Source organism: Micromys minutus (genome assembly GCF_963924665.1).
Source record: "Micromys minutus genome assembly, chromosome: 6".
NCBI lineage: Eukaryota > Metazoa > Chordata > Mammalia > Rodentia > Muridae > Micromys > Micromys minutus.
Genome location: NC_137975.1, coordinates 50,272,195 through 50,299,171, shown reverse-complemented (window position 1 = coordinate 50,299,171; position 26,977 = coordinate 50,272,195). Strand labels below are relative to the sequence as shown.

The 26,977-nt window shown below is 44.0% G+C and overlaps 1 protein-coding gene across 1 annotated transcript in view; it reads right to left on the bottom strand.

Annotated features, from left to right (window-relative positions):
* Positions 1–26,977, bottom strand: part of FAM107B (family with sequence similarity 107 member B) — a gene marked incomplete at its 5' end in the record, with an annotated part of 189,799 nt that overhangs the window by 114,686 nt on the left and 48,136 nt on the right. The window contains one exon of the mRNA XM_080918071.1: positions 11,214–11,271. Within this exon, the coding sequence (XP_080774197.1) occupies positions 11,214–11,271 (58 nt within the window). The remainder of the gene's footprint in view (positions 1–11,213; positions 11,272–26,977) is intronic.

Genomic DNA, 26,977 nt, shown 5'->3' with positions numbered 1-26,977 from the left:
CTCTTTCCATCCCAGACCCTAAAGGGAACATTGCTGCCTTCCTCTCCCTTGGAACATGTTAACTTCTTCTCTGGTAACTAGAGAAATAGTTCCTCTTTGTCTAAGGTGATTGCAGCCAGTGGAAGAGACACTAAGCAATTAATAATAATAATAATAATAATAATAATAATAATAATAATAATAATAAACAATTCTCTTCTATTTCCTATCAGTATTTGACAATGCAGAATCAATAGTAAATTTGAGAAATGTTTCCTTATGAACTATGTCAGGGTTCATGGCCTTCTGCCACATCTCACTTCCTTAAGTCTGATTTCTCTACCCACCCATTCAGGAAGAGAACACCGGGCAGTGAAATCCAATCTCTACTATGTGAAACAAAGGCAAATAGTTTGATATGTAGGTTAGAAGCTTAGATTATTGGTTATTGGTTATTTTTGTTCCTTTCACTCAGTTGTTTGTTGAGATGCTGATCTTCCAATGCAGAACCCAGAGCCTAGGCAAGCTCTCCACCACTGAGTCACGCCCCCAAGCACTTGGCAAGACATTTAATGGCGCTCAGGAAACCAGTCTTGTTCAACGTCATCCAGGACCCATAATAATTTTGTTTGTGGTTTGGTTTTCCTAGTAAAGGGCCTCAGAAACTATCAGAAACTGTCCTAGGTTTAAATGCTTGGGAAGAAAGGAAACTAGAGATAAAGGAAACCTTTTAGGCTTCCTGGAGGCAGAGTCCATATCTGACTCAGCTCTGACATCTCAGGAAGCACGAGTACATTATTTACAGAATCCCCAAATAAGCAAAGCCTTAGCACCAGCGGAGCTTAGCTCTAAATGGCTCTGTCCCTCATTCACAATGCACTTAGTTGTCACGCATTCCAGGCATTGTGTGGGAAGCAGAAGGAAAACAACAAACAGAAGATAAAGTGTTTGGTTTCTGGTTCACCCACCTGAACTAATAGTTTAAGAGACCAGACAAACATCCCTACCTCATCCAAACACCTACTAAGCACCTGCTATGACCCAGGTTTCATTCCGGATGTTTGGTGTATTATCACTCTGCCCAATGGCAGTTACCTAGCAACAACCAGGTACAAGCTTGGCTAGAACTGCTTCTCTCTCTCTCTCTCTCTCTCTCTCAATCTCTCTCTCTCTCTCTCTTTCTCTCTCTCTCTCTCCCTTCCCCTCCTTTCCTCTTCCCTTCCCCCCTCTCTCTTCTCTCTCTCCTCTCCTTTCTCCCTCCCTTCCCCTCCCTCCTTTTCTCTCTTCCCCTCCCTCTTTCTCTCCTTCTCCCCCTTGTAAGGCATGAAGAAGAGACTGTGGTTTCCCTGAAGGCAGCCTAGAAGAGCCCAGGGAGAACACAGTGCTGGTGTGCACTGAGGTCACAGTCCATGCAAACCTAAGAGTCTCATGAAGGGATGAAGGAGGGTGGGAGCCAGATTTTCCTGAAAGTCACCACTAATCCAGTAAAACCTCTTGTAAAAGATTCACCCAGTCCTCCCTCCTAGCCCTGGGGATTAAAGCCAGGGACTTGCACTCAGAAGGGCACATGCTAAGCAGCAGGTCTGCTACTAAGCTATATCCTGCCCCTCCCCCTCTCCCTGCCCCTTTACCTCTATTTAAAATTCGGTCTCACTATGTTGCCCAACTGCCCTTGAGCAAACCCTAAAGCCTACATATGTAGCCTTTGAACTTTAGTTCATATTTCCTCAGCCTCCCAAATACTTTGAGTCACAGATGAATGCCATCACGGCCACTTTACCTGTCTTTCCCCCTCACCTTGGTGTCTGAGTAGTTCATCTATTCCCTGGCCAGAGCCTCGGAAGAGTCTGGGTGGGTGATACTTAAATTATTCGTGCCGTCAGCGGGCATGTGTGATTAAGATAGCTTATTTAAACTGTTCTACAATGAACATAGAAAAACTCGGCTGCCGAGGTGGTTCCACAGGGCATGAGGAAAGACTCAGTAGGTAAAGTGTTGGCCACACCCACGTAAAAGACAAGAGTTCAGACCCAGAGCATACACGTAAACAGAAGGCCTCGAACGGTGGCCTATTAATGCACTAGAGAGTCAGAAGCAAGGGAACCGTGGAGCAAGCTGTCTGCCTGACCATTCAGGCTCTCTCGTGGGTGGGTTTAAGTGAAAGACCCTGCCTCACTATGTGAGCAGGAGAGTCTCTGAGGAAGGCACTCACTGCCATCCTCCAGCCTCCACATATACCAAACACACACATGTAAATATAGCACACAGATATTCACAGGGGGGGGGAGGAAGAGAGGGAGGAGGGAGAGAGGGAGGAAAGAGGGAGGGAGGAGGGAGGGAGGAGGGAGGGAGGGAGGGAAGGAGGGAGGGAGGGAGGGAAGGGGAGACAAAAAGAGAACTTGACATTTTATTTCTGTGAGCAAACATGTTTTGTTGGCTTTACCCAGGCAGAAGGCCTGACTTTAACCACTGCCCAGATGGTCCTCCCCCACGGCTGACTTCACCTATGGAAAAACCAGTTTCTGCTCAGCCAAACCCTGGTCTCACTTCCTCACAGGAGTTGAAAAAAAAAAAAAAAAAAACCCAGGGGTTTGTCTCCTCGTGCTCACTGTGACCATTTTCAGTTGGAGAATTTTAACTGTTTGGGGTTTGTTGCTTCACACTTAAGTAACCTACAAACCACAGGAAATGAGAACTTGCCTAAACTGTGTCACGCAGCCAGTTCTAAAAATTTGCTGGACCCCAATCAGTCCAGGGGAACCCTTGGCAAAAAGAGGGTGCACGGTCAAACCTCATGGTCACTCAGTAGCTCTAAGTTACAGGGCTGACCCTAAGAATCTTTACAACACTGACCAGAAATAGTCCAGGTCTAGATAAAAGCTAAATAAGTTTATTTCAATAAGTAAAACTCTCTCTCTCTCTCTCTCTCTCTCTCTCTCTCTCTCTCTCTCTCTCTTTCCCGTGTGTGTGTGTGTGTGTGTGTGTGTGTGTGTGTGTGTGTATTTGTGGTATTTGTTTGTTCAATACAGGTTATCAAACTTACAGACCTCTAACCTCCTCTGCCTCCTGAGTGCTGGAGTTAGAAGTGTGACAGATGACTCCGTGATTTAGAATATTTATTGCTCATGGATCTGGAAATCAGTTCCCAGCACACACATGGGGATATTCACAAATACCAGCACTCACAAATACCTATAACCCCAGTTCAAAAGGATCTAACACCTTCTTCTGACCTCTGCAGTCTCTAACACACGGGAAGTGCAAATGCATGCATACAGGCACACACATGTGCACATAAAATAAATACATATATAAACCCAAAGAATTGCTTCCTAAAATAAAATGTGAGATGACCATAGAGGACTCAGAGAAAGGAACACAGTACAAGGACAAGCTAACAGGAAAGGAAACTACTCTGGGGAAAGTGTTAAACTTGACTGGGCCCAAGGTGTTCAGGTTAATTTGGGGTGCTTATGCCAGGATGTTTCCAGAAGGTGCGCATTGGAAAGGGGGGATTCTCAGTAAAGATGTCTACCTGTGAAGTGGGAAAAATCATCTAATCCACAGAGAGCCAGAATAAGACAAAAGATGGATGGAGCAGCTTGGCTGCTTGGGTGTTACGATTTTAATATGGCTTACACAGGTGTGTGTCTTAAACACTGAGACCCCAGCTGGTGGCACTATTTGGGGAAGTTATGAAAACTTTAGAATGTAAGGACTGGTTAGAGGAAGTGAGGCAGGTTCTGTGGAAAAGGTTACATCTTAACCAATGCTTCTCTCTCTTCCTCCTCCTCCTTCTTTTCTCCTATCCCTCCCCTCCTCTTCCTCCTCCTCATCTTATTTCCCTCCTCTTCCTCCTCATCTTCTCCCTCTCTCTTCCTCCTCCTCTTCTTCCTTCTCTTCCTCCTTCTCTTCCTCCTCCTCATCTTTTCCCCCTTCCTCCTCTTCCTCCTCCTCTTTCTCCTCCTTTTCTTCATCCTGACATTCAGAAGGTCCTCTGCCACGTAATTCTACGAGGATGAGGTGCTGCTCAAGTACATGGGGCCAACCAGTCATAGACTAGACCCTCTGACATCCAGCCCAAAGCAACGGTTCTTTCATGAACATTTTTAGATTCAGTGTTTTGTCACAGTGATGAGAAGAATTTCGAAGGCAGCATGAAAATTCTTCCACTGACCTTGGGTTAGAATTTGATTATTCACAAAACCAGAACCTCAGTCTCTCTCTTCCCAGTGCGTTTGTAAGTCTGATCTTGTATCCTTTCCTTTATTTTCACAGCGAGTACTCTGTCCAACAGATGTGATGCATCTTCGAAAGTTCACCTTCCCATGAGGATCTGACTTTATTTCTATCCTTCGTTTTAAAAAGTATGTGTGTGTGAGCATGCTCGAGGTATGTTTGTGTGAAGTGTGTGTGCTCATCCATGCTGAGGGTCTGTGCAGGCTAGAGGGTGACATCAGGAGGTCTTCATTGACACTTCATTTTTTGAGATGGAGTCTGGCACAGGACTTGGAACTGGCTGTTTCACCTGGACTGGATGGACAGCCAGCCCATGAGATTGGCTTGGCTCTGCTTCCAACCGACGTGTCAGCCACTGGTGTGGGTGTTAGGGATTCAAACTCAGGCCCTCAAATTTGCACAGCAAACATTTTGCTCACTGAGCCATCTCCCTTGGCTCTGGCTTCATTTTTAAACAGATGCAGTCTGCAGTGATTTGAATGGCTTTGGCTACCACAAACCTGTAGTGTGTGTGTGTGTGTGTGTGTGTGTGTGTGTGTGTGTGTGTGTGTGTGTGTTTTGCCCACAGGAATGGCAGTATTAGAAGGTGTGGCCTTGTTGGAGGAAGTGTGTCACTGTGGGAGCAGGCATGAGGTCACATATGCTCGGGCTATGCTCACTGTGGTATATGGTTCCTTTCTGCAGCCTGCAGATTAAGATGTAGAACCCTCAGCTCCTCCAGCACCATGTCTACCTGGATGCTGACATGGTGACAATGGACTGAACCTCTAAAACTAAGCTGATCCCCAACGAAATGTTTACTTTTATAAGAGTTGTCGTGGTCATGGTATCTCTTCATAGCAATGAAACCCTAAGACACAGTTCACTGCTCTCGGGAAGCTCACAGCCTCATGGAGCCTTTGATGTGTTTGCCCATGCATTTCAGTATTCCTGTACTAGGGTGAAAAGAGAGAAGACCATGTAATAGAATTGCCTCCAACAGTGTCTCCCCAACTCACCCTCCTACCTCACTTACTTCTTTGCTTGTGTGCTGATATTAAAAATACTTCCACAGCCTAGATTTTTGTTCTCTGGGTAATTTTGAGATTTTAAAATCCCACTGTAGGAATGGAACAGCCGGCCCTTTGCTGTTCACAAAGCTGGGAGTCAAACTGTGAGGAGGAGGTGATGTGGCTCTATTGAAGGCAGGCTCCCCATCGGTGAGAGTAGTTGGAAGTCCTTACAGTAGCATGGCTGACATATGGGCAGCCGTAGGAAAGCTAAGTAAGAGTCTGCTAAATATTGTGGAGGGGCATCATGTGTCCTTTCTCCTCCCACAAGGGAATGTATTTATTTGTTCATTTTTTTAGTTAACCTGAAAAGAAATGTGTTAGTTTGTGACATCTCCAAACACCTCAGTCACTGGTGCTTCTCCTCACTTGTTCCCGCCCTCCCTCCTCTGCCTTCCGCCCTTCCCTGTGCTCACTGCCCTTCTCAGGCTCTTTGCTTCCGGAAGACGCTCCCGGCTTCTGGGTTAATGTGGCGTGGACTCCTTACCCTCTCTTTCCCCTTTGTCCTGAAGAGTCTTTCTTCTTGGGATCTCCTTTGTGCTCTAAGGAATACACTACACTGGCGTGCTTCCAGCTTCAAGAAGTTGATGATCGTGGCTAAGTGTGCTGGGTGGAAGACCCGCACAGAGGAGGGGGCGTAAGAGCTGGCAGGAGGGAAAAGTAGATCGATTAATACCCGCAAGCCCCACTCCATGTTTCCCTTGTTGAAAGGAAGCAATGGTGGACAGCAATGAACAGCGCGGCTCTGAAAATGGATTTAATAAAGGGAACCCCTGTGCGCTCGGCTACAGCCCCGAAGGCTCTGGGAATGCTGCCTGCTCCTACTTCGCACTGCAGTTCTGTCTGCTACCGTAAAGTCACTGAGAAACCCTTCAAGTGAGTATCAACGCTGGATTGTTCGGAACGGAACAATGACAGTGATTAAGATTAAGCACACCCCCACAAGACCATAGATGCCTCCCGGGTGGACCCTACACATATAAAATATAGATCTCAGGACAGATATAGTGACACGCACCTAAGGATTAGGTCATCAGCCCAAGAAAAGAGCTGTTCTCCCAGTAGGTATGACTGTGAGTGAAATCAATTAAAGTAATTGGTTTTCACTTTATTAATGCCCTGGCTAATAATGTATCTCTCTTGACAAAGTGAATTTAATATCCATCTTCGTAGCCTGCTTCATTTATCATGTTCTCTGAGAAAAATTCCTGAATACCCAATTGGTCATGTCATCCCTTGAGAGCTCCTCTACGTGTGTGTGCACATGTGTACAAGTATGCCCATGTTTTCGAGTATGTGTGTGTGTGTGTGTGTGTGTGTGTGTGTGTATGTGTGCCTGAAGGCACAAGCATGTGCCAATCAGAAGACAACCTTGAGTGTGAGTGCCAGGCCTCAGATATTTTGATTGTTTTTGTTGTTGTTCTCTAGACATTTATTGTTTTGTGTGTATGTATGTGTGGCATGCATACATGTTCTCATGTGTATGGGTACATGTGTGGAGGTCCAGGGTTAGTACTGGGGAACGTCCTGTATTGTTCTTCTTCCTTACCTTTTGAGACAGGTTCTCACAATGCAGCACAGACTTCATCAATATGATTACCTTGCCTCACCAGTCTGCTCTGACAGAGTCCCCTACCTCTACCTCCCAAGGCTAGAATCACAGGCATGTTGTTAGGCCTATTAAACATTTACATGGCTTCTGGGAGCTTTGCTCTTCTTGCTTGCATGGCAAATGCTTCAACCACTGAGTCATCTCTGCAGTTCCCCACTTATTTTTTTGGAACAGAATCTCATTGATATGAAACAGAAGAGGCTGTCTGGCCAAGAAGCTCAAGGGCTTCTACCTCCACCTCTGCAGCACTGAGGGTATATGCATGTTCCACAACACCAGCTTTGGTTTTTGTTCGTTTATTTTGGTTTGGTTTGTTTTTTCTAACCATGAATGCTGGGGATTGAACTCAGGTCCTCTTGCTTGCAAGGCCAACTCTTTTCTGACTGAGCCGGCTCCCTGGTTCTTTGCTCTTGTTTCTCATCAGACCTATGCTATATTTTGCCCTTGTTCTTGGTACCCTGTCTCTATAAGTTACAGGCCATGTTTGACTAGAAGGCTTGTAAAGACAAGGCTTCCTCAGCACTCTGATTTCTCCATACTTTACACTTTACTTGTTTAGGGGTTATCGTTTGTATAGCATATATTTCATTAATGTATTTAATGGCTTCATTTCTTGTTGGCTGAGTGCTGTGATTATGCGTTTAGCTGCTCAATACGGCATAATCTTCCCACAATATCTGACACATAGTGGACATCCAATAAATGCTTCTGAATGAGTATATTAAACTGTCATAGTTTTGAAATAATTTAGCTTTATGTCTAACAGGATTTCAAAGAACAGTTCACAAATATAGAAGATCTCAAATCAAACTGGTCTAAGCTACAGACAGCTCTTTAGCAATAAACCTTGAAAATAAAGTACTTTGTAGTAAGCACAGACTGAGTAAATCCACAGCGTTTTAGAAATACTGAGACTCTGCAGCTGGAGCGATGGGTCCAGGGTACTTGTTTCTTTCCCAGAGCATCCAGGTTTGATACCCAGCACTGATGCTGGGTGCCAACAACTGCATATAAAGCCTGTTAAAGGAGATGTGATGCCTTCTTCTGCTCACTTGTTATACAGAAAAACTTAACACATGCACACATGAATAAAAACTTAGATCTATAAGGAAATAGTAAGAAACTAAAATAGTGGAATTTTAACATAACGAAACAGAAGTCACTTATTCATATGTCCCAAATATAAATTGACAATAATAACAAATTGTGATCATGGATTTCTTTCCTCTTTTCTTTCTTCTGTCTTTTTCTTCAGATAGTGTCTGACTCATGACATAGCCTAGACAGGCTTCAGATTCATGATCCTTCTTGCTTGTGAGTGCCGGATGACCAATGGGCACCCATTACCTGTCTTGGGATTCTAAATTTCAAACTAAGCATAGCTTCTCCTTTTCCACAGAACTGTTTCTCCCAGCTGTGTTCTGACTCCCAATGTGTTTTCTATGGAGAACCTGACTATTCCTAGTGACACCCTCAGGCGTCCTAAAGACCAGGACCTTAACGGAATGGAAATGAAAGGCTTTTCTCTCCCTAGGGTGTCGTGGGATTCAGTAGAGTCGGTGGAATCCTGGACAAGGTATAGAGACACGGTCCTCTTGGTAAACTGCTCGCCATATAGACATGAGAACCTTAGTTCAATCCTCAGAACCCATTAAGAAAGCTAGCTCTAGCGAGGCACATGGGCCGATTCACTGACCAGTCAGCCTAGGCAATTTGGCAAGTTCCAGGCCAGTGAGGCACTGACTCAAAAGCAAACAAGCAAGACGCAAACTCTGAAGGATTCTTGAAGTTGACCTTTGGCACTTACATGCACATGCCTGTGCATTCTTCCACCTACCCATGTACACTCACAAAGGAAAGTCTCTGGAGCATCTCGGTGCTTTTTCATATACATGAGCAACTGCCCTCAAGATACAGTGGACACTCACCAAACAGAGCAGATGCCAATTCTGAGCCCCTGGGCTCCTGTTCTCCCTGTTGGCTGATTTTGTGCCCTCCCTGCAATGATCATTATCTGAGGAGTTAAAAATCAAGGACACAAGTACATAAGTGACACTCAGAGCCACTCTCCAGGACAAGAGATGTAATTTCAACTCTGCCTTATGCCCTTCCTTTCCAACTCCAAGCATCATCCCAAGTGTCCTCAACCTCAAGGTTGCCACCATCTTTCTGGTCACAGTCCCCCAGCATGGACTTGCTTGTCTCCAATTCCCAGCTCCCAGCTGCACTTTGATAACACTGCCATCATGTAGCATTTCTTGTCTGTGAACATATCTGTCTCTTAAACACATTCTGTTGTCCTGACCACAAGCACCACGTCTGGTTCTTGTTGTTTAATTGAGAAATCAAAGCCAAGCACCGAGTTGGCCCTCACCAAACTGCATTCATCTCCTCATGGAAGAAAGACAATACCTTACACAAATGCACACAAGAAACTCACTACCAAAAGACTCCTAAGGGATGGGATTGTGGGAGAGTGCTTGTCTACCGTGCACAGGGTCCTGGGTTTATTCTCCAGATTCACATAAAGTGAGCATGGTGGTACACAGCTGTAATCTCAGCACTTGGAGGTAAGGGGAGGAGCATTAAAGTTGCCCTCAGCTACCTAGCAAGTTCAGGGTTACATTAGAGCCTATCTAAAGGAAACAGGAGTTAGAAGGGGACATACCAATGACTATGACATGTGTTCTATATGTTCCAGGTGCACAAAAAGAAAGGCAGTGGGGTGAAAAGTGACTCCGAGGACTACAAAGTGGTCAGGGAAGTTTTCACGGAAGACAGATCGTTAGAGCTGCAACAACCAATGAGCCAGGAATACAGGAATCTGCAAGGGGAGAGTGTCCTAGGAAGAGGCACTAAACCAAAACAATGGCCGTGTTTGATGGGGATACGGGTATGGAAGTAAGGGAGGAATGGCTGCAGAAGGAAATGGTGCCCTACTGAGATAGCCCAACAGATTAGCACTTGCTACCAAGCCTGAGTTCTATCCCCAAGACCTACATGGTAGACGCTGAGACCCAAGCCGTCCCCTGACTACCCCACATGCTCAATGACATGAGCACACATATAAACAAATACATGCAGTAGAAGATGTCATGGCTGGCTGATATCTAACCCTCTCCTTCATCGTCCCAGAGGAGAAGACTACTATTTTTTTTCTCACTTTGTGTCATCTTTCCTTTATCTCGTTGAATTTTGTAACCTTTACCTCCTGATTTCTACTAAGTGATAAGCCTCTTCTAGGAACCGTCATATCTGGAGGCCTCTTTCGGTACTGACTCAGACAAAACACAGCGGTTGTTAGGAAACAAAGGCGGGGAGTCTTGAGAGTTAGCTTTCATTCTGTTTAAGTCTCCCCACTAATGTTTATTATTCCAACTGGTTACAGTCTGAAGTTATAAACTTTCTCATCGTTTGTTTCTTTCCTGCTCATTATGAAGTAGATGCGTTCAGAAAACTACATACTTGACTTTACACTAACATTTAGAAGAGAAACAGCCAACTGATCCAAATAACATCCCCCAAGATGATTATAAAGATTTCAGTAAACAGCTACACTCCTCATCTTTTCTTTTTACTGAAAATAGATCCCCCCACATGATTTATCCTGATTATGTTTTCCCTCCCTCTGCTCCTCTAGGTTCCTCCTCACATTCATCCCACCCAGATCCACTCCCTTTCTGCCTCTCAATAGGAAAAAACCATCTCCTAAGGGATAAGAACAAAATACAACAAAATAAAATCTAGGAAGATAAAACAAAAACTAAGTCACATCGAAGTTGAACAAGACAAATAAAGGAAAGGAAAAGATGCCAAGAGTCAGAGACACACAAGTTTCCATACTCATGGGTCTCATAGGAAACGTGAAGCTGGATGCTGTATTATATACACAGAGGACCTGGTGCAGACCCATGCATGCTCATCCGTCTCCGAGTTCAGGTGAGCACCAATCATGTTGTTGAAGAGGGCCTTGTTTTCCCAATATCCTCCTTTCCCTCTGGATCTCACAAACTCCTTATCTTTACTACTGTCTCTGAAATCCTTCTTCATCACCACCTACACTATCACCATCATCACCACCATCTCTCTTCCCAGTGTTGCCTAATCCATACTGTTATCAGGAAAGAGAACAAGAAAGGGAGTGAACTATTTCTGTAGCACAGTGGGATTGCCCAGATGTTTTGCCTGAACCTTATCTAGCACTTCTAGCCTTGTTTCCAACCACCTGTAACAGGAAGATTTGCCTTTGTCATCTGCAAATCTTTTGGCAGAGCAGAGCCCAGCTCTAAGTAAGAGCAGCAGGCAAAAGACAAGCCACGGTGAGCGTACTCTACCTGATAGCATCTTCTGTTCCAGCTCAGGACCCTGGGGCTCTTGATGGGATTCTTCTTCCTAAATTCCAGCCCCAGAAACAAAAGCAGAGAGAATATAAAGATAAGTGTTGATTACAGTGGCATGTTTTTTTGTGAATCTGAATTCATATGTGATTAAAAGCAGAAACATTTAAATCCAGTTCTTCACTGATGATGCTTTACTTTGATGGCTGTGTATTAGTGCTGTTCAGTGTGTTCGAATCAAGTCCAGTCTCCCTTTGTCTACACTTCCTAATCATTCTGTAGCTCTAATAGTCAACGTTCTACATGAAGCTGGCATTTTAGCTTCCAGATATGATAAGGAAAATGTGGCATAATATATCCACGTTCTGTCTAGTTATATTTTAGCAGCTGGCAAGGCATATCTATGGATGAATGGCATTTTCTTATTTATGAATATCATATTTTCTTTACCATTCACCCACTGACAGGCCCTTATGCTATTTCCATAGCTACAGAAAATAGTGTCCTACGAACGCAGCTGTGCAGGTATGTTTTTAATATACTAACTTTTTGCCTTTGGGCTATGGAAGTAGCAGTTGAATAATAAATCATAATAGTTCTATGCAGATACATTTTTAATATGCTAATCTCATCTCTTTGGGCTATGTAAGCAGCAGTTGAATGATGATTCATGATAGTTCTGCTTTTGGGTTTCTCTCCTTGAGGCACACACGCACTCTTCTTTGTAACAGTGAACCAGCTTGCACTCCCACCACGAATGCGTGAGCGTCTTTTCCCACCACATTATAAAAATACTAACAGTCACTCTGAGGTGAGATGGCCTTCCACTGCAGAGGCATCACAACACCTGATGTTTAAAACATTGCATGCACGTAGTATGCATGTGTTTGTGTGTGGAGGATGCCCATGGGTTTGAGTGCAAAAGGAGGCCAGAGGTTGACATCAATATCTTCCCGAATCAGTCTCTACGTAACTTTTGAGGCAGGGCTCTTCACTGAACCTAGAGATCACTGCTCCAGCAAGACTATCCAACAACATCCCAGACATCCTCCTGCCTCTGCCTTTCCAGTGCTGAGCTAAAAGGCATGCGCTGTTGGATTCATCTCTTTTTATATGGCTGCTGGGGGTCTGAACTATGGTTCTCAGGCTTTCCCCACTGAGGCATCTTCCTGGCCTCAAAAATTGATTTCTTTTTAATGACAACAGTCCTGGGCCCGCACCATCTTCAAAGGGTCCTCATTGGAGACCATATTCCCCCATTTTCCCAACTTAAACAACCCACAGAAAAGCAATGAATGGGGATCCCTACCCAGTTATCTCAAATTTATGTGTTGTAAGAAATCCTTCTATAAAGGATGTTGTGAGCTAACAATACAGAAAATGGCATGCAAATTATACAATATAAATCTCACTAATGCACAGCAAGTCCCACCCAGCACATAAATTCTGTTTTCCCAATGCCCAACAGAATTGCAAATAATAAAAAACAAGAGGGATTATGAAACAGCCACAGGGGAAAACATCTTCTGAGATGCTGAAATTATCCAAGCAAAGTCATTTCATCGATGAGACAATTCTTTCTCACTTAGGGCCAGTGAGACCGCTCACTGTTTCTTGTTTTTTCAAGACAGGTTTCTCTGTGTAGCCCTGCAACTCTCTCTGTAGACCAGGCTGGCCCTGAACTCAAGAGATCCACCTGCCTCTGTCTCCAGAGTGCTGGGATTAAAGACACGGTGCCACCCCTGCCTGGCTAGGCTGCTTGCTTTTTATTGCTCTGACTTTCAGGAACACGAACCAACTCAGCCCTTTCTCTTCCCACTGAACACACTCATTCCATCATCACAAATGCCTCACCCCAGCTTCTCTTTAAAGAAAACTGCTAAACCCACAAGAATCAGGAGAGGGAGGGAGGACTGCAACCCTCTTGTCTGGAGAGTGCTCAGCACAAGCTAAACAAGCATCCCTCTTTGGTAGTGTAAACGATGCTCTATTTAGAGGAAGAAGGCTGTATATTCATGCATCTAGTGTCTCATGTCGTACCAGTCGCTGATTTTCCCAGCAGTGCTACCATGGAATGACAACAGCCCAACGGGAGGAACGTCAGCTGGCTTTGCTGCCTCGTATTCATTGTGTACCCCAATTCCCTCCCTAAGGGACCCTGTCCAGCTCAGAAGAGGCTGTGGATCCTGTGGCTCCCCTGTGAACCAGGCCAACGTTCATCAATCTGTTGAACTCAGCGGTCATTGGTAGAGTAGTCATGTGATCCAGTCAGAGCTAATTAAAAGTAACCAGGGCAGGGGAGACAGATCCATGAGTAAAGTGCCTACTGTGCAAAGGTGAGGGCCTGAGTCTGAATCCCCAGAGCCCATGTAAAAGCAAAGTGAGTGTGTGTGTGTGTGTGTGTGTGTGTGTGTGTGTGTGTGTGTGTGTGTAACCCCAGTAGACACAAATGAATCCCTGGTACCAGCCAGCTAGACCAGTAAAGGCTGCAGTGAACAAGAGACGCTGCCTCAAAGCAGTGATAAGACACCAACCTTACATACCATATACACATACATATACATTGTATACATAACATTGTATACCTATGCACATACGCACATGTACATATACATCACATACACATACATACTCTTCAATCTTTGAGAATATTACATGTGTTTACAATGTACTTTGATTGTATCTTCGGTTCCTCCTAGACCCCCAACCACTTTACTCATCTTCCCAATTTTTTGTTCTTTTTATAACCAACTGGGTTCAATTGGGGTTGCCCATGTGGAGATTTTTCTCCCTGTCTGGTTGACCTCATCATTTAGAGCAAATAGAAACATGTGGGGTCATCTTAACCCTGCATCGATCCACCAGTGGGTTCATGATTTGGTGGCATCATCAGGAACTGAGGAAATGCAAACAGACCAGAGGGCATGGAGCACTGAGGGTGTGTCCTGCCTGCCCCCCTCGTCCTGGCCACTATGAGGTGAGCTCTTCCATTGCACACCTGCCACAGCCCAGCAGCGACCAAGCTAGAACACCTGGAGCTTTGCAAACCCTCTGTCCTTTCACCCACCACTCTCAGGCATTTGGCACACCACTGAGGCAGCTGACACAGATCGCTATTGCTTCCCGTTGCTCCCTCCAGGTCAGCACAGAGACTTCAGAAACTAAGGCCAGGGCGAGCATCTCCTCGAGGCTTTCCTAAGCATCTTACAGGTGATCACAGACAGCTGCGTCCCACACCCCGCCCAGCCTCCCATTCAGAACTCACTGCAAAGCCTGTCATCTGCCACCAGGCGTCACAGCCATCACGGTGACACCCAAACAACAGTGTTTGGTTTCTGATAGACTCTTCCAGAATAAATAGGAACTTTGTGGTGAGTTTTTTTTCTGTAAACCTGAATTGTTCCAGCTCTAACTGAACTCCAGTTACTATTTGTAAGTTGTCTACATAAATGTAAAGTATCATCTGAAATCATCTGGGGGAAGAAATGCTTAATTAAGATTCTCCTGTGCCAACTAAAGTATTAGCAGTGCTGGATAAGCAGCCAGAGACTACTCCCACACACCCCAACACACAGAGATCCTTGCTAAGCAGATCTCTTAAGTCAACTTATAAGGCAATGTTATCTTGTATTTTAATTTATTTTTTTTTCTTTTAAAGACTTATTTTATTTTCTGTGTGAGTGTTTTGACCTACATGTATAGATGTGCACCATGTGAATGCCTGACGCCTATAGAGATCAGAAGAAAGCATCAGATCCCCTGGGACCAGAATTATGGATGGTTCTGAGGTGCTGGGAATCCAACCTATGTCCTCCGAAAAGGCAACAGATGCTCTTAACTGCAGAGATATCTTTTTGCAACAGTATCTTTTTTTAATGTTTTCAATGTAGCTTAATGTGCTGGTTCTCTTTTTTAAAAAAAAGAATTATTATTTATGTTATGTATATGAGCACACTATAGCTGTCTTCAGATACCAGAAGAGGGCATTAGATCCCATTACAGATGGCTGTGAGCCACCATGTGGTTGCTGTGAATTGAACTCAGGACCTCTGGAAGAGCAGTCAGTGCTCCTAACCACTGAGCCATCTCTCCAGCCTCTTAATTGTATAAGAGCCATGTCGTATAACTCAGGATTTGCGGGATTTAAAGAAGTTTTGTGCTCATAACGCCTGCCAAAGCGTCACAGGATTTCCAGGGGTTTTCCGAGTTGGCGCATAGCTCTCATCTTTGAGACTAGCATCAATAAAATAAATCATGTATGTCCCACCAACCTTTATCAAGATTTTGCTTATTGTATCATATTATTAAGTTTTTGAGGTGAAGTCTTTGCAAAGCCCAGGCTGGTCTGGTGGTGTTAGGACAGGAGAAGGAACACACTACTGAAAGGTATGCCCACGAGATCCTGTCTTTTAGTTCACCCTCTTTCTGTCCGTAAGTGTTGCTGTGCTCAATTCTTATTGCTGGGTAGAACCTGACAGAGCCATTTTTAGACCATGAAGATGGAAGTGTTCCCCCTCTCTCTGCCTCTGTCTCTGTCTCTGTCTCTTTCTCTGTCTCTGTCTCCTTCTCTCTCTCTTTGTCTATCTATCTTTCTCTGTGTCTCTCTGTCTGTCTCTGCCTCTCTCTCTCTCTCTCTCTCTCTCTCTCTCTCTCTCTCTCTCTCACACACACACACACACAACACTAGGCCAATAAGCAATAAGCCCCAGAAGAAGACTTTGATAGTTCAATCCATTCTGGCATGGCCTCTGATCTTCCTAACAGGACACAAGCCTTTTGTCTCAGTTTCTCTATTGTCAGAGCTTCCAGAAAGGGAGAGGTTGCTCAAAGGTTGCTCAGGGTGAATTTGAGTGTTGGTGGAGACTTCAGGGTTCTTTTACAATGAATCAGATGGAGTTTCCTTTCTGAAGGCATCTCCCCTGGTCTGATCTCCCTCTCCACCCACACACACACTTCCTGCTGGTTTGATGCTTCCCACGGCTAACATGCTCCAGATGTTCAAAGCCATCGGTGCCTCTGAACAAATTCTGAACTTTAATCCAGAGAGGATTTTATGATAATCTAATGTCAACCTTTTTTCATTTCCTGAAAAATGTCATTCACTCAACAAGCAATGATATGACACCAACCCTACACTTGCCCCTGGGCTAGTAAGAGAGAGACCTCAGGACCAGTAAATGGTCCTCTTTCAAGAGCTCCTTCAAAAGAAAAACAATCACAGCATGAGAAGACCCACTGCAGAGTTAGGGCAAGGCACTCTGGGATATTGGGGGACACCTCATCTGCAGCTCATGAGTACTGGGATAGCACCCTGCTGACTAACTTCAAAGCCTGACATTACCAGAAAGCCCTGAGCTGGGTGCAAAATGGCAGACTCCCTTTACCAGCAGGGCTTTTCCTTCTCTGATCTTGTCTGAGGAGTTCAAAACCCCCGTACCCTCTTAGCCTTGGTTAGATCCAGGTTCAGCTTCCTTTCTCCTGATAAACCTGGTCAACAAGCACCTGAGAGTCCAGAAATGCCTTCCATGCTAATGAGGTATCTCAGCACCTTAGCCTTCAGCCAATGACCTTTGCCACCCTGGATATTTTTACCTGCCACCCCCCCCCCAAACTATATAACTGAATATCAGGGCAGCTCAAGGCTGGTTTCAGAATAAATGCCATCTTGTTGCATGAGTCTAGACTATGCAATTACTTCTCAGATGCTTTATATGCCAAGTGAGAAGAGAATACGGGCCAGTGACTTTTATGAACAATAACAAATAAAAGTAGTTCACAGAGTTATAGATTTTAGAGTTAGAAATCACCTCAAGAGATCATTCGATGCAGGAGATCACTCGGGGTTCCAGAGAGCCATACAAAAGTCAGAGTGAAGCAGTCAATTTGGCCATGGTCCTCTGCAATTTTAAAGAACTCTCTACCCCAAGGAAGCCCAGTAGTGGCTTGGTGACCCAAACCTTTTAGCAAATGAAATTCTAATTACTAGCTGGCCTCTGTCTTGTGCAAATTGTGTTGTGTACACTTAAACAAACCTTTAAATTGTTTCTATACATTTTGGCACTGAGAGATAGCTTCAGGAGCTTGCTTAAGCACTAGGAACTGAATCTGAAGAAAACTGGGTGAGGTGCACCTTTATAGTCCCAGTCTGGGGGAGGCTGAAACAGGAGGAGGCTTACTGGTCAGTCAGTGTAAGCTACTTGGTGAGTTCAGGTTAGTCAGAAAACTTACCTAATCCAAAAAAAAAGAAAGAGAGAGAGAGAGAGAGAGAGAGAGAGAGAGAGAGAGAGAGAGAAAGAAAGAAGAGAGAAAAGAAGGAAGGAAGAAAGGAAACCGAAAAGCCCAAACTTTTATTGGTGCCAACAGCCAACGTTGACCTTTGGCCTCCACATGCCTGTTTGTGTGCACCACTCCCCAAATGTAAGCACACACAAATTTCACTAAAAACATAAAATTCAAATAAACAAATGTTATCTATTTAAGTAGCACAGTTTGATGCTACAACATACAAACAGATAGTAAATTGTTAGACAGTGTAGAAAATGAAAACACCCATCATTTACAGCTTTGTATTGTTTTATATTAATGAAGAGCATTAAAACATAGACTTGTTTCCTAGGAATGCAGTCCTATTTTGTCAACTACACTAATTACAGTGTGTGTTCCAGCTCTGTTCCTGTCTGTCCTGCAGAGCCACTTTGTCTCTGCTGACCCGTGCCTCCTGCCCATTCCACTGTCCCATCCATTCCAGTGCCCCCTGCCCATTCCAGTGCCCCCTGCCCATTCCAGTGCCCTTTCACATTCCAGTGTGCCCCCCCACTCCAGTGGTGCTGTTTTGTTCTTGATCTGTGTTTGAATTTTTTCATAGGTTTCATATGTGGGATTGTGCACTGCTTCTCATTCTGGTTTATTTTTACTTAACACTATGTCCTCCTGATTCATCCATACAGAATTCATTTCTAGAGTTGATAGTTCAAGAAAGATCAATTCCTTCTGCAGAAGACACAATCACACTACTTCCATACTTTGGTTATTGTAAATACTGCTGCGATGTGTGTGTGTGTGTGTATGTGTGTCTATCTGTCTGTCTGTGTCTATGTGTATCTGTCCACTTGCATGTGTCTCCTGGCATTGTTGTTGTTGCTTCAACCTAAACATTTCTATAATGTACCATCATTATGGTTAGATTTCTTGCCAAACATTGGCCCATCCTAAAACAACATTTGCCTTTCAAACATTAACACTGGTATCAGGAATTATTATGTTCACAGTAATTTTAACTCCACAAAATCAAATTGCTCATGTAAAGTAACTTAGACGGTGGTAGGTTTGTTAGAGTGTAGAGTGAACCGAGAGAATTGTTGTGTTTGAAGAGGATCATGCCATGTAGTCCAGGCTGGCTTTGAATTCATGGTCTTCTTGCCTCAGCTTCTCAATTACTAGGATTATATGTGTGAACTTGAACCTTTGCATTTTGTTGTTGTTTGTTTGTTTGTTTAATGCAGTGGTCACAAGTCCAGTTGAAAGAGTTATTTTTTAAGACATGGTAGCATGTGACCATAGTCCAGCACTCCTTAGGCTGAAGAGAAAGAAAGAATTCTTAATTAGGTAAAAGGAAAATAAATGACCTTTAAAACTGTGAACAGAGCCAAAGCAAACATGAGAGGGTTTTAGGATACTTGTGTCCTTGACATATTTTTAAATAATCACGTATAAACACTCAAGGTAAATTATCCGAGTGCTTAGGTTTACATGTATGTGTGTGTTGTGCTCTACTGTTTAAAAAGACATCTCTTTTTATTTCAGATGACCTACACTGAGCCACATAGCAGCCCTTGTTTTCTCCTCAAGTGTGTTAGGGACCGGTGTTAGTTGGTGTTCTGTCCCTGTAACAAATGCCTGAGATCATCCACTTATAAAGAGGAAAGGTTTCATTTGACCCACAGTTTTGGATATTTCAGTCCATGATTTGCCTCATTACTTGGGATGGGGAGAAGCACGTTGCACAAGGTAAAGTAAGTACATCATGGGAGAAGCCCATGGTTATATTTACCAGGTGACAGAACTGAAGGAGCTGTGGTCCTACTACCTCCTTCAAGAGTATGTCCCCAATAGCTAGAAGACCTCCCACTGGACCCCACCTCTCAAAGGTTCTACCACATTCCACTAGTAACAAGCTGGGACCAAGGCTTGAAAACACAGGCCTTTGGGTGATGTTCTAAATCACAGCAGCCCCAAAGAAGCAAGAATGAGCAAGACTGGAGGCTGATGCCAACTCCAGGCCTGCTGCTCATCAGCACGGGACTAATTATACCAGCTCCAGGCCTGTCTGATCTTCAGCATGTGGCTGACTCTCTTCCATCCCTCCTGGCTTGTTGTGTCTACCCCATGCAGAGTGTCGGTTCTCAGGAAACTAGGTTGGAAAGTGTCTTTGAGACCAAGACAGAGACACATAGAACTTGAACTACAAAGCATGTGTAAGGTCACCATAAAGATGCATCATCTCATGTCGGGCTGAGGAAGGTCAGAGAAGGGGATAGCTAGCTGCCTGAAAGATGAGAAATCTTAATGGCTCTTAACAGCAGGGATAGGCTGTAGCTAAAGTGTGGAAACTGGGCCCACTGTAAGCAGACAGGAGCAGGAGGTGAAGGTACACTGAACGCTGAAAGGGTATTGTGAGAGAAAGCTAGGGATGTGTGGTGCCCAGTGCAAATGCTAAGCAATGGGCACTGGTCATTGAGGATGCATGGGAGAAATAGGTAGACCCACACTGTTTTAGTCTTGTCCAGAGAAATAGACCAGTTAATATAGTTGTAGATCAAATGGCAGCATACAGAGAGAGTTTTACCATGATGGCTTAACTGAATGAGGAAAACATCCCCAGAGCATACCCAGAGACAGTTTTCCCAGCAACCTTAGCCTCCCTTAGTCCTGAGGACGAGATACATAAATTGATCCTCGTGTGTGTATATTGTGTAGTAAGTCTCTGATGGCCACTCTTTCCCAAACTTTCTCTTAATTTGTGAAGTTGTATAAGCCCATAGAGGGACTAGAAGTTGCTCATCCTGAAGATTGGTCTGGCAACAGTGTGGAGTCAGGATTAGGGTACTTCTGCCTGTGAGTAGAAGGACAATAGAAATACCTTAGCCAACGAACAAACAAAAATAAACAAATAACACAGCAATGGAGCTAAAAATCACTATATTAGTAATTCAGGCCCAGAAACCAAATACTACATTTGCTTTAACATATGACATGAGGCTTTAATTGATGTGTGTGTGTATGTATGTATGTGTGTATGTGTGAATGTGTGTATGTATTGTGTATATGTATGTACATATGAGAGTGTATTGTGTGTATATGTATGTATGTGTATATATATGTGTGTATGTGTGAATGTGTGTTTGAGTGTGTATGTGTATGTATGTGTATATATGTGTATATGTATGTATATGTTTATGTGAGTGTATGCATGAGTGTGTATGTATGTGTGAGTGAGTGTGTGTATATTGTAAGTGTATATATGTGTATGTGTATAAGTGTATGTATGTGTGTAGCATGTATGTGTATATGTGTGTTTGTATATGTGTGTATGTGTATATGTGAGTGCATGTATAAGTGTGTGTGTATATATATGAGTGTGTGTGTATGAGTGTGTGTATATTGTAAGTGTATATATGTACATGTATGTATGTGTGTGTATGTAGGTATGGGAATAGGTCATGAAACTATAAAGTGGACTCTGAGAGATGGAAATGGGATGGAGGGGGTAAGGGAGAAGTTACAGACATGATATGACATGAAGCAGAACAATGTGGGTATGAATCAACAAAAACAAGTATGGGACTGGAGAGATGCTCGGTCAGTAGCGTGCTCCCCCTCAAGCCTTGGGATGTGAGTTCAGTCCCCCTGAAGACAGGTGAAAATGACAGTCACTGGTGTACAGCTGTAGCCACAGCACTGAGGAGCAGGAGACAAGACAACCCGTCTGGCTTGCTGACCAACCATCCTAGCCAAATCTGGGAGAGATTCAGCAAGAGACACTGTGTGGGAAAAAATGTGGAAAGTGATAGACACAATACCAATCCCTGGCTACCACATGCATGTATACCCATGTGTACACACATACCCATAGCTATACATGCATTTGCACACACAAAGGAAGTGATGTGTATAAAATATTATAATAAAACCTGTTATTTTGTACGCCATTTTTGTTGTTGCTCTTTAAGACAAGGTCTTATGCCTGGAACTCACAGAAATCCACTTGCCTCTACTTACCATGTGCTGAGATGAAAGGCTTACAGCACCTCAACATGCTGCACACTAATTTAAAAAAATAACAATTGTGGTGGTTTGAATAGGTATTGCCCCCATAGATTTGTGTGTTTGACTATTTGTCCGGTAGGGAGTGACACTATTAGGATATGTGGCCTTGTTGGAGGAAGTGCGGGTCACTGTGGAGGCAGACTTTGGGGTCTCATATACAAGCTCAAGCTATGTCCAGTGTGACAGTCCCTTCTGCTGTCAGCAGAACAAGAACTCTCAGTTCCTCTAGCACCATGTCTTCCTAGACACTGCCATACCTCCCACAATGATGATAATGGACTGAACCTCTGAACCTGTAAACCAGCCCCAGTTAAATGTTGTCCTTTGTAAGAGTTGCATTGGTCATGGTGTCTGTTCACAGCAATGAAACCCTAACTAAGACAGCAATAATAAATATTAAAGAAAACAGTAAAGATCACTGTGATACAGGGGAATCACTGACTGAAGTTAAACACAATGAAAGAGAAAAAAAATTAGCCATTGAGGAAAAATCCCAGTAGAAAAACTAATCTTTGAAACTAAGTCATTATTATAATAATGTTATTATATTTGTGTCAATTCTTGGAATTATAGAATTCTATTGTCACAATGATTAAGGCTGGCATTGTCTAAGGCACTTTAGAAATACCACCTGGCTCCATTCCTCACAACTTTCAGGACTCAAGAAACATGGAATGGAGTCTCATTCCCATATGAAGGCAGCTGAATGTCTAGATCTGACTGTATACAGGGAAAGGAACTATCAATGACCTCAGAGGATTGACAGTTAAACAAAAAGTAAGTGTGCTGAGGCAGTGACTCACAGGTCAAAACACAGGGACGGATGCTCAAATCCCCAGAACCCATATAAACACCAGGAGGGTTTAAGAGTCTAAGAGGTAGAGATAGGATTCCCAGAGCAACCTGGCTAACAAGGCTGGACATGTGGGCAAGCTCTGGGTTTAACTGAGAGACCCTGCCTCAATAAATAAGGTAGAAGAATGCATCTACTTCAGGCCCTCAGGTGCTCACAGATGCACAAGTGCCAACACACAAGTACCATGTATGTGCACAAACGCTCTGCACATAGGCACTTGTGAAAACAGAAGAAAGAAAGCCAAGTAGAAAACCACTCAGAGGTGGCAAGCATGCTGGCTAGGTGGGAACGGCGGTTAAAGAAGCAGCTGTGTCTGTGTGTATCCCAAGCTGAAGCATCGTGTGTAGACTGCTGTGTGCCCAGAGCATCCATCTTCTGCGTGAGCAACAGTGATATGTTCTTTCCTAGATGTTGGAACAGACAGAATAGCCATTTTCCGTTGGCAACTCCAGCAGCCATGAATAGCACAGGCCTTAGGTACTCTTCGGTCCCAGCTGCTACGGGCCTTTGTGAACTGTGGGCCCAGCTGGCCACTTGGAGGCTGATTGCAAAATGAAAATGACAGAGAAAAGAGTCTTGATCTGGCTTCCCTGAAGGCACGGCACAGCAGCCAACATGTTGGGTGCACATTCATCTCACGTCACCTGGAATGGCTCCTGGGGGTCTGAGCATCAGCCTGTGCTTCTTCCTGACTCAGGGGCCACAGTGGGGTGCAGACATGGCTTTTTCTGGAAAACAGTCTCTGTATTTCCATCTTTTAATGAAAGCCTCTTGGAGTAAGAGGTTTTCTCTCTCTCTCTCTCTCTCTCTCTCTCTCTCTCTCTCTCTCTCTCCCTCCCTCCCTCCCCTTCCTTCCCCTCCCTCCTTCCTTCCCCCCCTCCACTCCTCTCTGTGAATACGTGTGTGTGTGTGCACATATGTTTGTGAGTGTGACATGGAAACCAGAGTCTATTCTCAAGTGTCTTCCTCAATCACCCTTCTCTTGATTTTTTTTTTTTTTTTTTTTTTTTTGCGGGGCGGGGGGGGGGGGACACAAGGTCTCTTTGCTGAACCTGGAGTTCACTGATCTGGCTAAATGATCTGGTCAGCAAGTCCCTGTTCACGCCTCCACTTCTCCTGAACTGGGATTAAGGTTCTAATCTCACCTCAAGTACAACAAAAGAGAGCATTCATCGTCCACTTCCTTCTAACAAATTGATGGTTGGAAAGCTTAGTGTCCAGCAATCGATTCATTTGTCGAAAAACACCCGATAATTCCTATTGAACCACAGAGTGGGTGAAGAAGCAGAGACCCCTGCCTTAATTGGACCATTTCAGGTCACACACAGACATAGACTGGAAAGACAGCATAGTAGCTGGGGCAAATGCTTTCTGTTTTGTTTTGGGGTCTTGGGGTGGGTCAAAAAAGGCAAATGAAGGAACAGGAAGTGTGTGTTATATACTGGCAACTTCTATAGAGACTAGACCCTTGTAAGACCTGACTCTGGGAATTTTTGCTGCACAAGGAGGACCCTGACAGCTGAAGAAGGGCTGCTGAGATTCAAGGGTGGCTTTGCCTGCTCAGATTTAGTCTTTGGACAGGGCGTTGGCAGTGACTAAGCTGGGCTGTGGTGCACACACCTTTAATCCCAGCACTTGGGAGACAGAGCCAGGCTGATCTCTGTGATTTCGAGGCCAGCCTGGTCTGCAGAGCAGTTCCAAAACAGCTGGGGCTACACACAGAGAAGCCCTATCTTGAAAGCAACAACAACAAATGAACAACAGTGTTTGTAAACAAACTCTCAGGAGTCCGGGGCTCAAACTGTGGCAATGGCTGTGCCCCCTCCCCCTCCCCCAATGGCACAAATAGAAATCCTTCTGTTTGTTTCTGGTTCTCTGATGTACATTTGAAGAACGTGTAGGAATTATAATCACCAAAATTATTTCATAAACATATTTCATGAAGTTCTTCTAAAAACAAAGAGAAACACAGGACTTACATACAAAAACTATCATAAGGTTTGTGTGTGTGCATGTGTGTGTGTGTGTGTGTGTGTTACACATACATGATTATGCAAGAAGTACACAGAGGGACACACTATATATACACACTAAGAAAGGCTATAACATGAATGAACCCTAAATATATTATACTAAAGGAAATCAATCATAACAAAGATAAATACTGTACAATTCCGCTCATGTAAGATACTTATGTGTAGACAGACAGAAAGAATAGAGGTCTTAAGTCAGGGCTGAAGTGGGGAGTCACTGTCTCACAGGAGTTCAGCTTTGAATGATGAGACATTCTACAGAAGGGTTGTAGATATGATTGGGGTTATTGAACTGCACCACTAAAACCCCTAACATATTTCATATTGTGCATCTTTACATACATGGCTTGTGCACTCACCCCTCGCCCTGCCCACACACAAAGGGTCTGGTTCTTACTCACGGTCCCCTCCTCAAGTGATGCCATAGGCTGCTATATCCACCTTTGACCTACTTGCCACCAACTACCCTGTCAGGACATTCTCCTCAAGGACACGGAGAAAGACTTCCTCTTCTCTGCACCCAGAGACACACATAAGCCATGTGCTTCCAAATACTTGCCAAAGAACTCTAGCTGGAACTGTGTCACCAGGATCAAAGGAACAATTATCCCCTGCAGGATGTCAAGAGACTGCGGAGGGGAAGCCCTTCCTGCAGAGAAAGAGGTTCTCCTCCCACAGCTGTGAGCTCAGCTCCAAGCATCTATTTCCACTGAAGGATGCTGGTCTCATGGAGGGAGAAGCACTCCAGTGCCATCAGAGGACTGTGGCATCTAGGAGAAACTAATGGACCACATTAGCACCTTAGCAGGGCAGTTAATGGTGCTTTCTCTCCCTGTCTTATTCTTCATTCTGTTTTTTTTTTTTTTTTTTTTTAAATCTCTTTGGCTGTTTTAGCCACAAGCACAGCCCCGCCCGCCTGCCCCTTACATAGTCATATTGGTGAGGTAGGCAGACGCTGTGAAGTTTTATTTCAAAATACCTTTTAAAAAGAAGTCATGAATCTCTGCATGAGTCCCAGTGACTAGGGAAACTCAGACTCATGAATAAAAACATGCAAATTCACACCTGGCTGTTGAAGGCGCAGCCTTTAGCTCCCAGTTGCTGACAAGCCAGTGCCACCCACACGCAGCCCACCCACTGGCAGTTGCTCTGAATGTCTGCCCAGTCTCTTCCTTTTAGGAAGTGTCAGCCCCGGATCAACTTGACCATTTCCTTTTCGCTTGACTCCAAGTGCATGTCAGACACACATCAGCCAGGTAGACATGTTAGAGCATTTCCCATTTATGAAACAATGGTGTCACATGCCCTGGGAAACGGGCTTTGAGACCAGAGACAAATGAAGTATACATTTAAACATCGGGTACCAGCCCTAGCAGTATATTTGATAAAATAAATAAATAAATAAATTGGATTCTACTAAGTTGTTCTTATTGTGTGTCTCCATGTATGTGTGGATTTGTGTGTGCCTGTGCCCACAATCTGCACCAGTTGGCTTCGTCAGTCACTCCTTCCTTTAGGTTTTTGAGACAGGATCTCACAGAACCTGGAGCTAGACGATTCAGGGGGTCTGTCCAGCCAGTGAGCCCAGGAGACTGTCCTGGCTCTCCTTCCCCAGTCCCGGGATTACAGACAAAGGCTAGCTGTTTACCTGGCTGTTTTACGCAGGTGCTAGAAATAGAGTTCAGGTCTCCACTTGCTCAGCAAACACTTTGCTAATTGACCCACCTCCCAGGCCCTACCATTCAAATCTTCTAACCTGCAAAAGACCCTGTTAAGATGACAAGCCTGAGACTGGAGGAAAATTTGCAAAACACATAGTAGGTAAAATTCTGGTACTCAGCAATATATTTTTTTAAAATCTCTTAAAATATAACACCAATAAAACACTTCAAAATGGGCAGAAGACCTAAATAGACACTATGTCAAATAAAATACTCAAGTGACAACCATGGGGAATTGAAAATTAAAATAATGAGATACCACAGGGGTGGGGGATTGGCTCAGTGGTGAGGAGCCCTAGCTCATCTTTCAGAGACCCAGAACCCACAATGGGCAGCTCACAACAGCCTGTAACTGTAATCTAGTGCCCTCTGCTGGCCTGTATGGGTATTGCACTCTCATACAGATATCTACACACACACACACACACACACACACACACTGTTTTACTTGCAAAAGATCCTTACCACAGCTAGAGTTTAAATTGAGGATGGAATATGTCTCTGCACCCTCATAACATACACTCACACAGATATTTCTGCGGTGAGTGGGTAAGTGAATAGAGTGAAACCCTGGACCACGACTGCATCTTCTGTGGACTGTAGGCACTATACTCGTCAAACATCAAATTCATAGAAATTATTCCTTCTTCTATAATAAACCAATAGTAAATATATTGAACTTCATTCTTTAGTAAATATACTAAAGTATATTCTTCAGTAGTAAGTGAATTTTAACTAAGTATAACTTTTGATGTCATATACCTTTAAACGTTTTAATGTTTGATGTTTTGAGAATTTCATCTATAAATATTATGTTTCCACTCC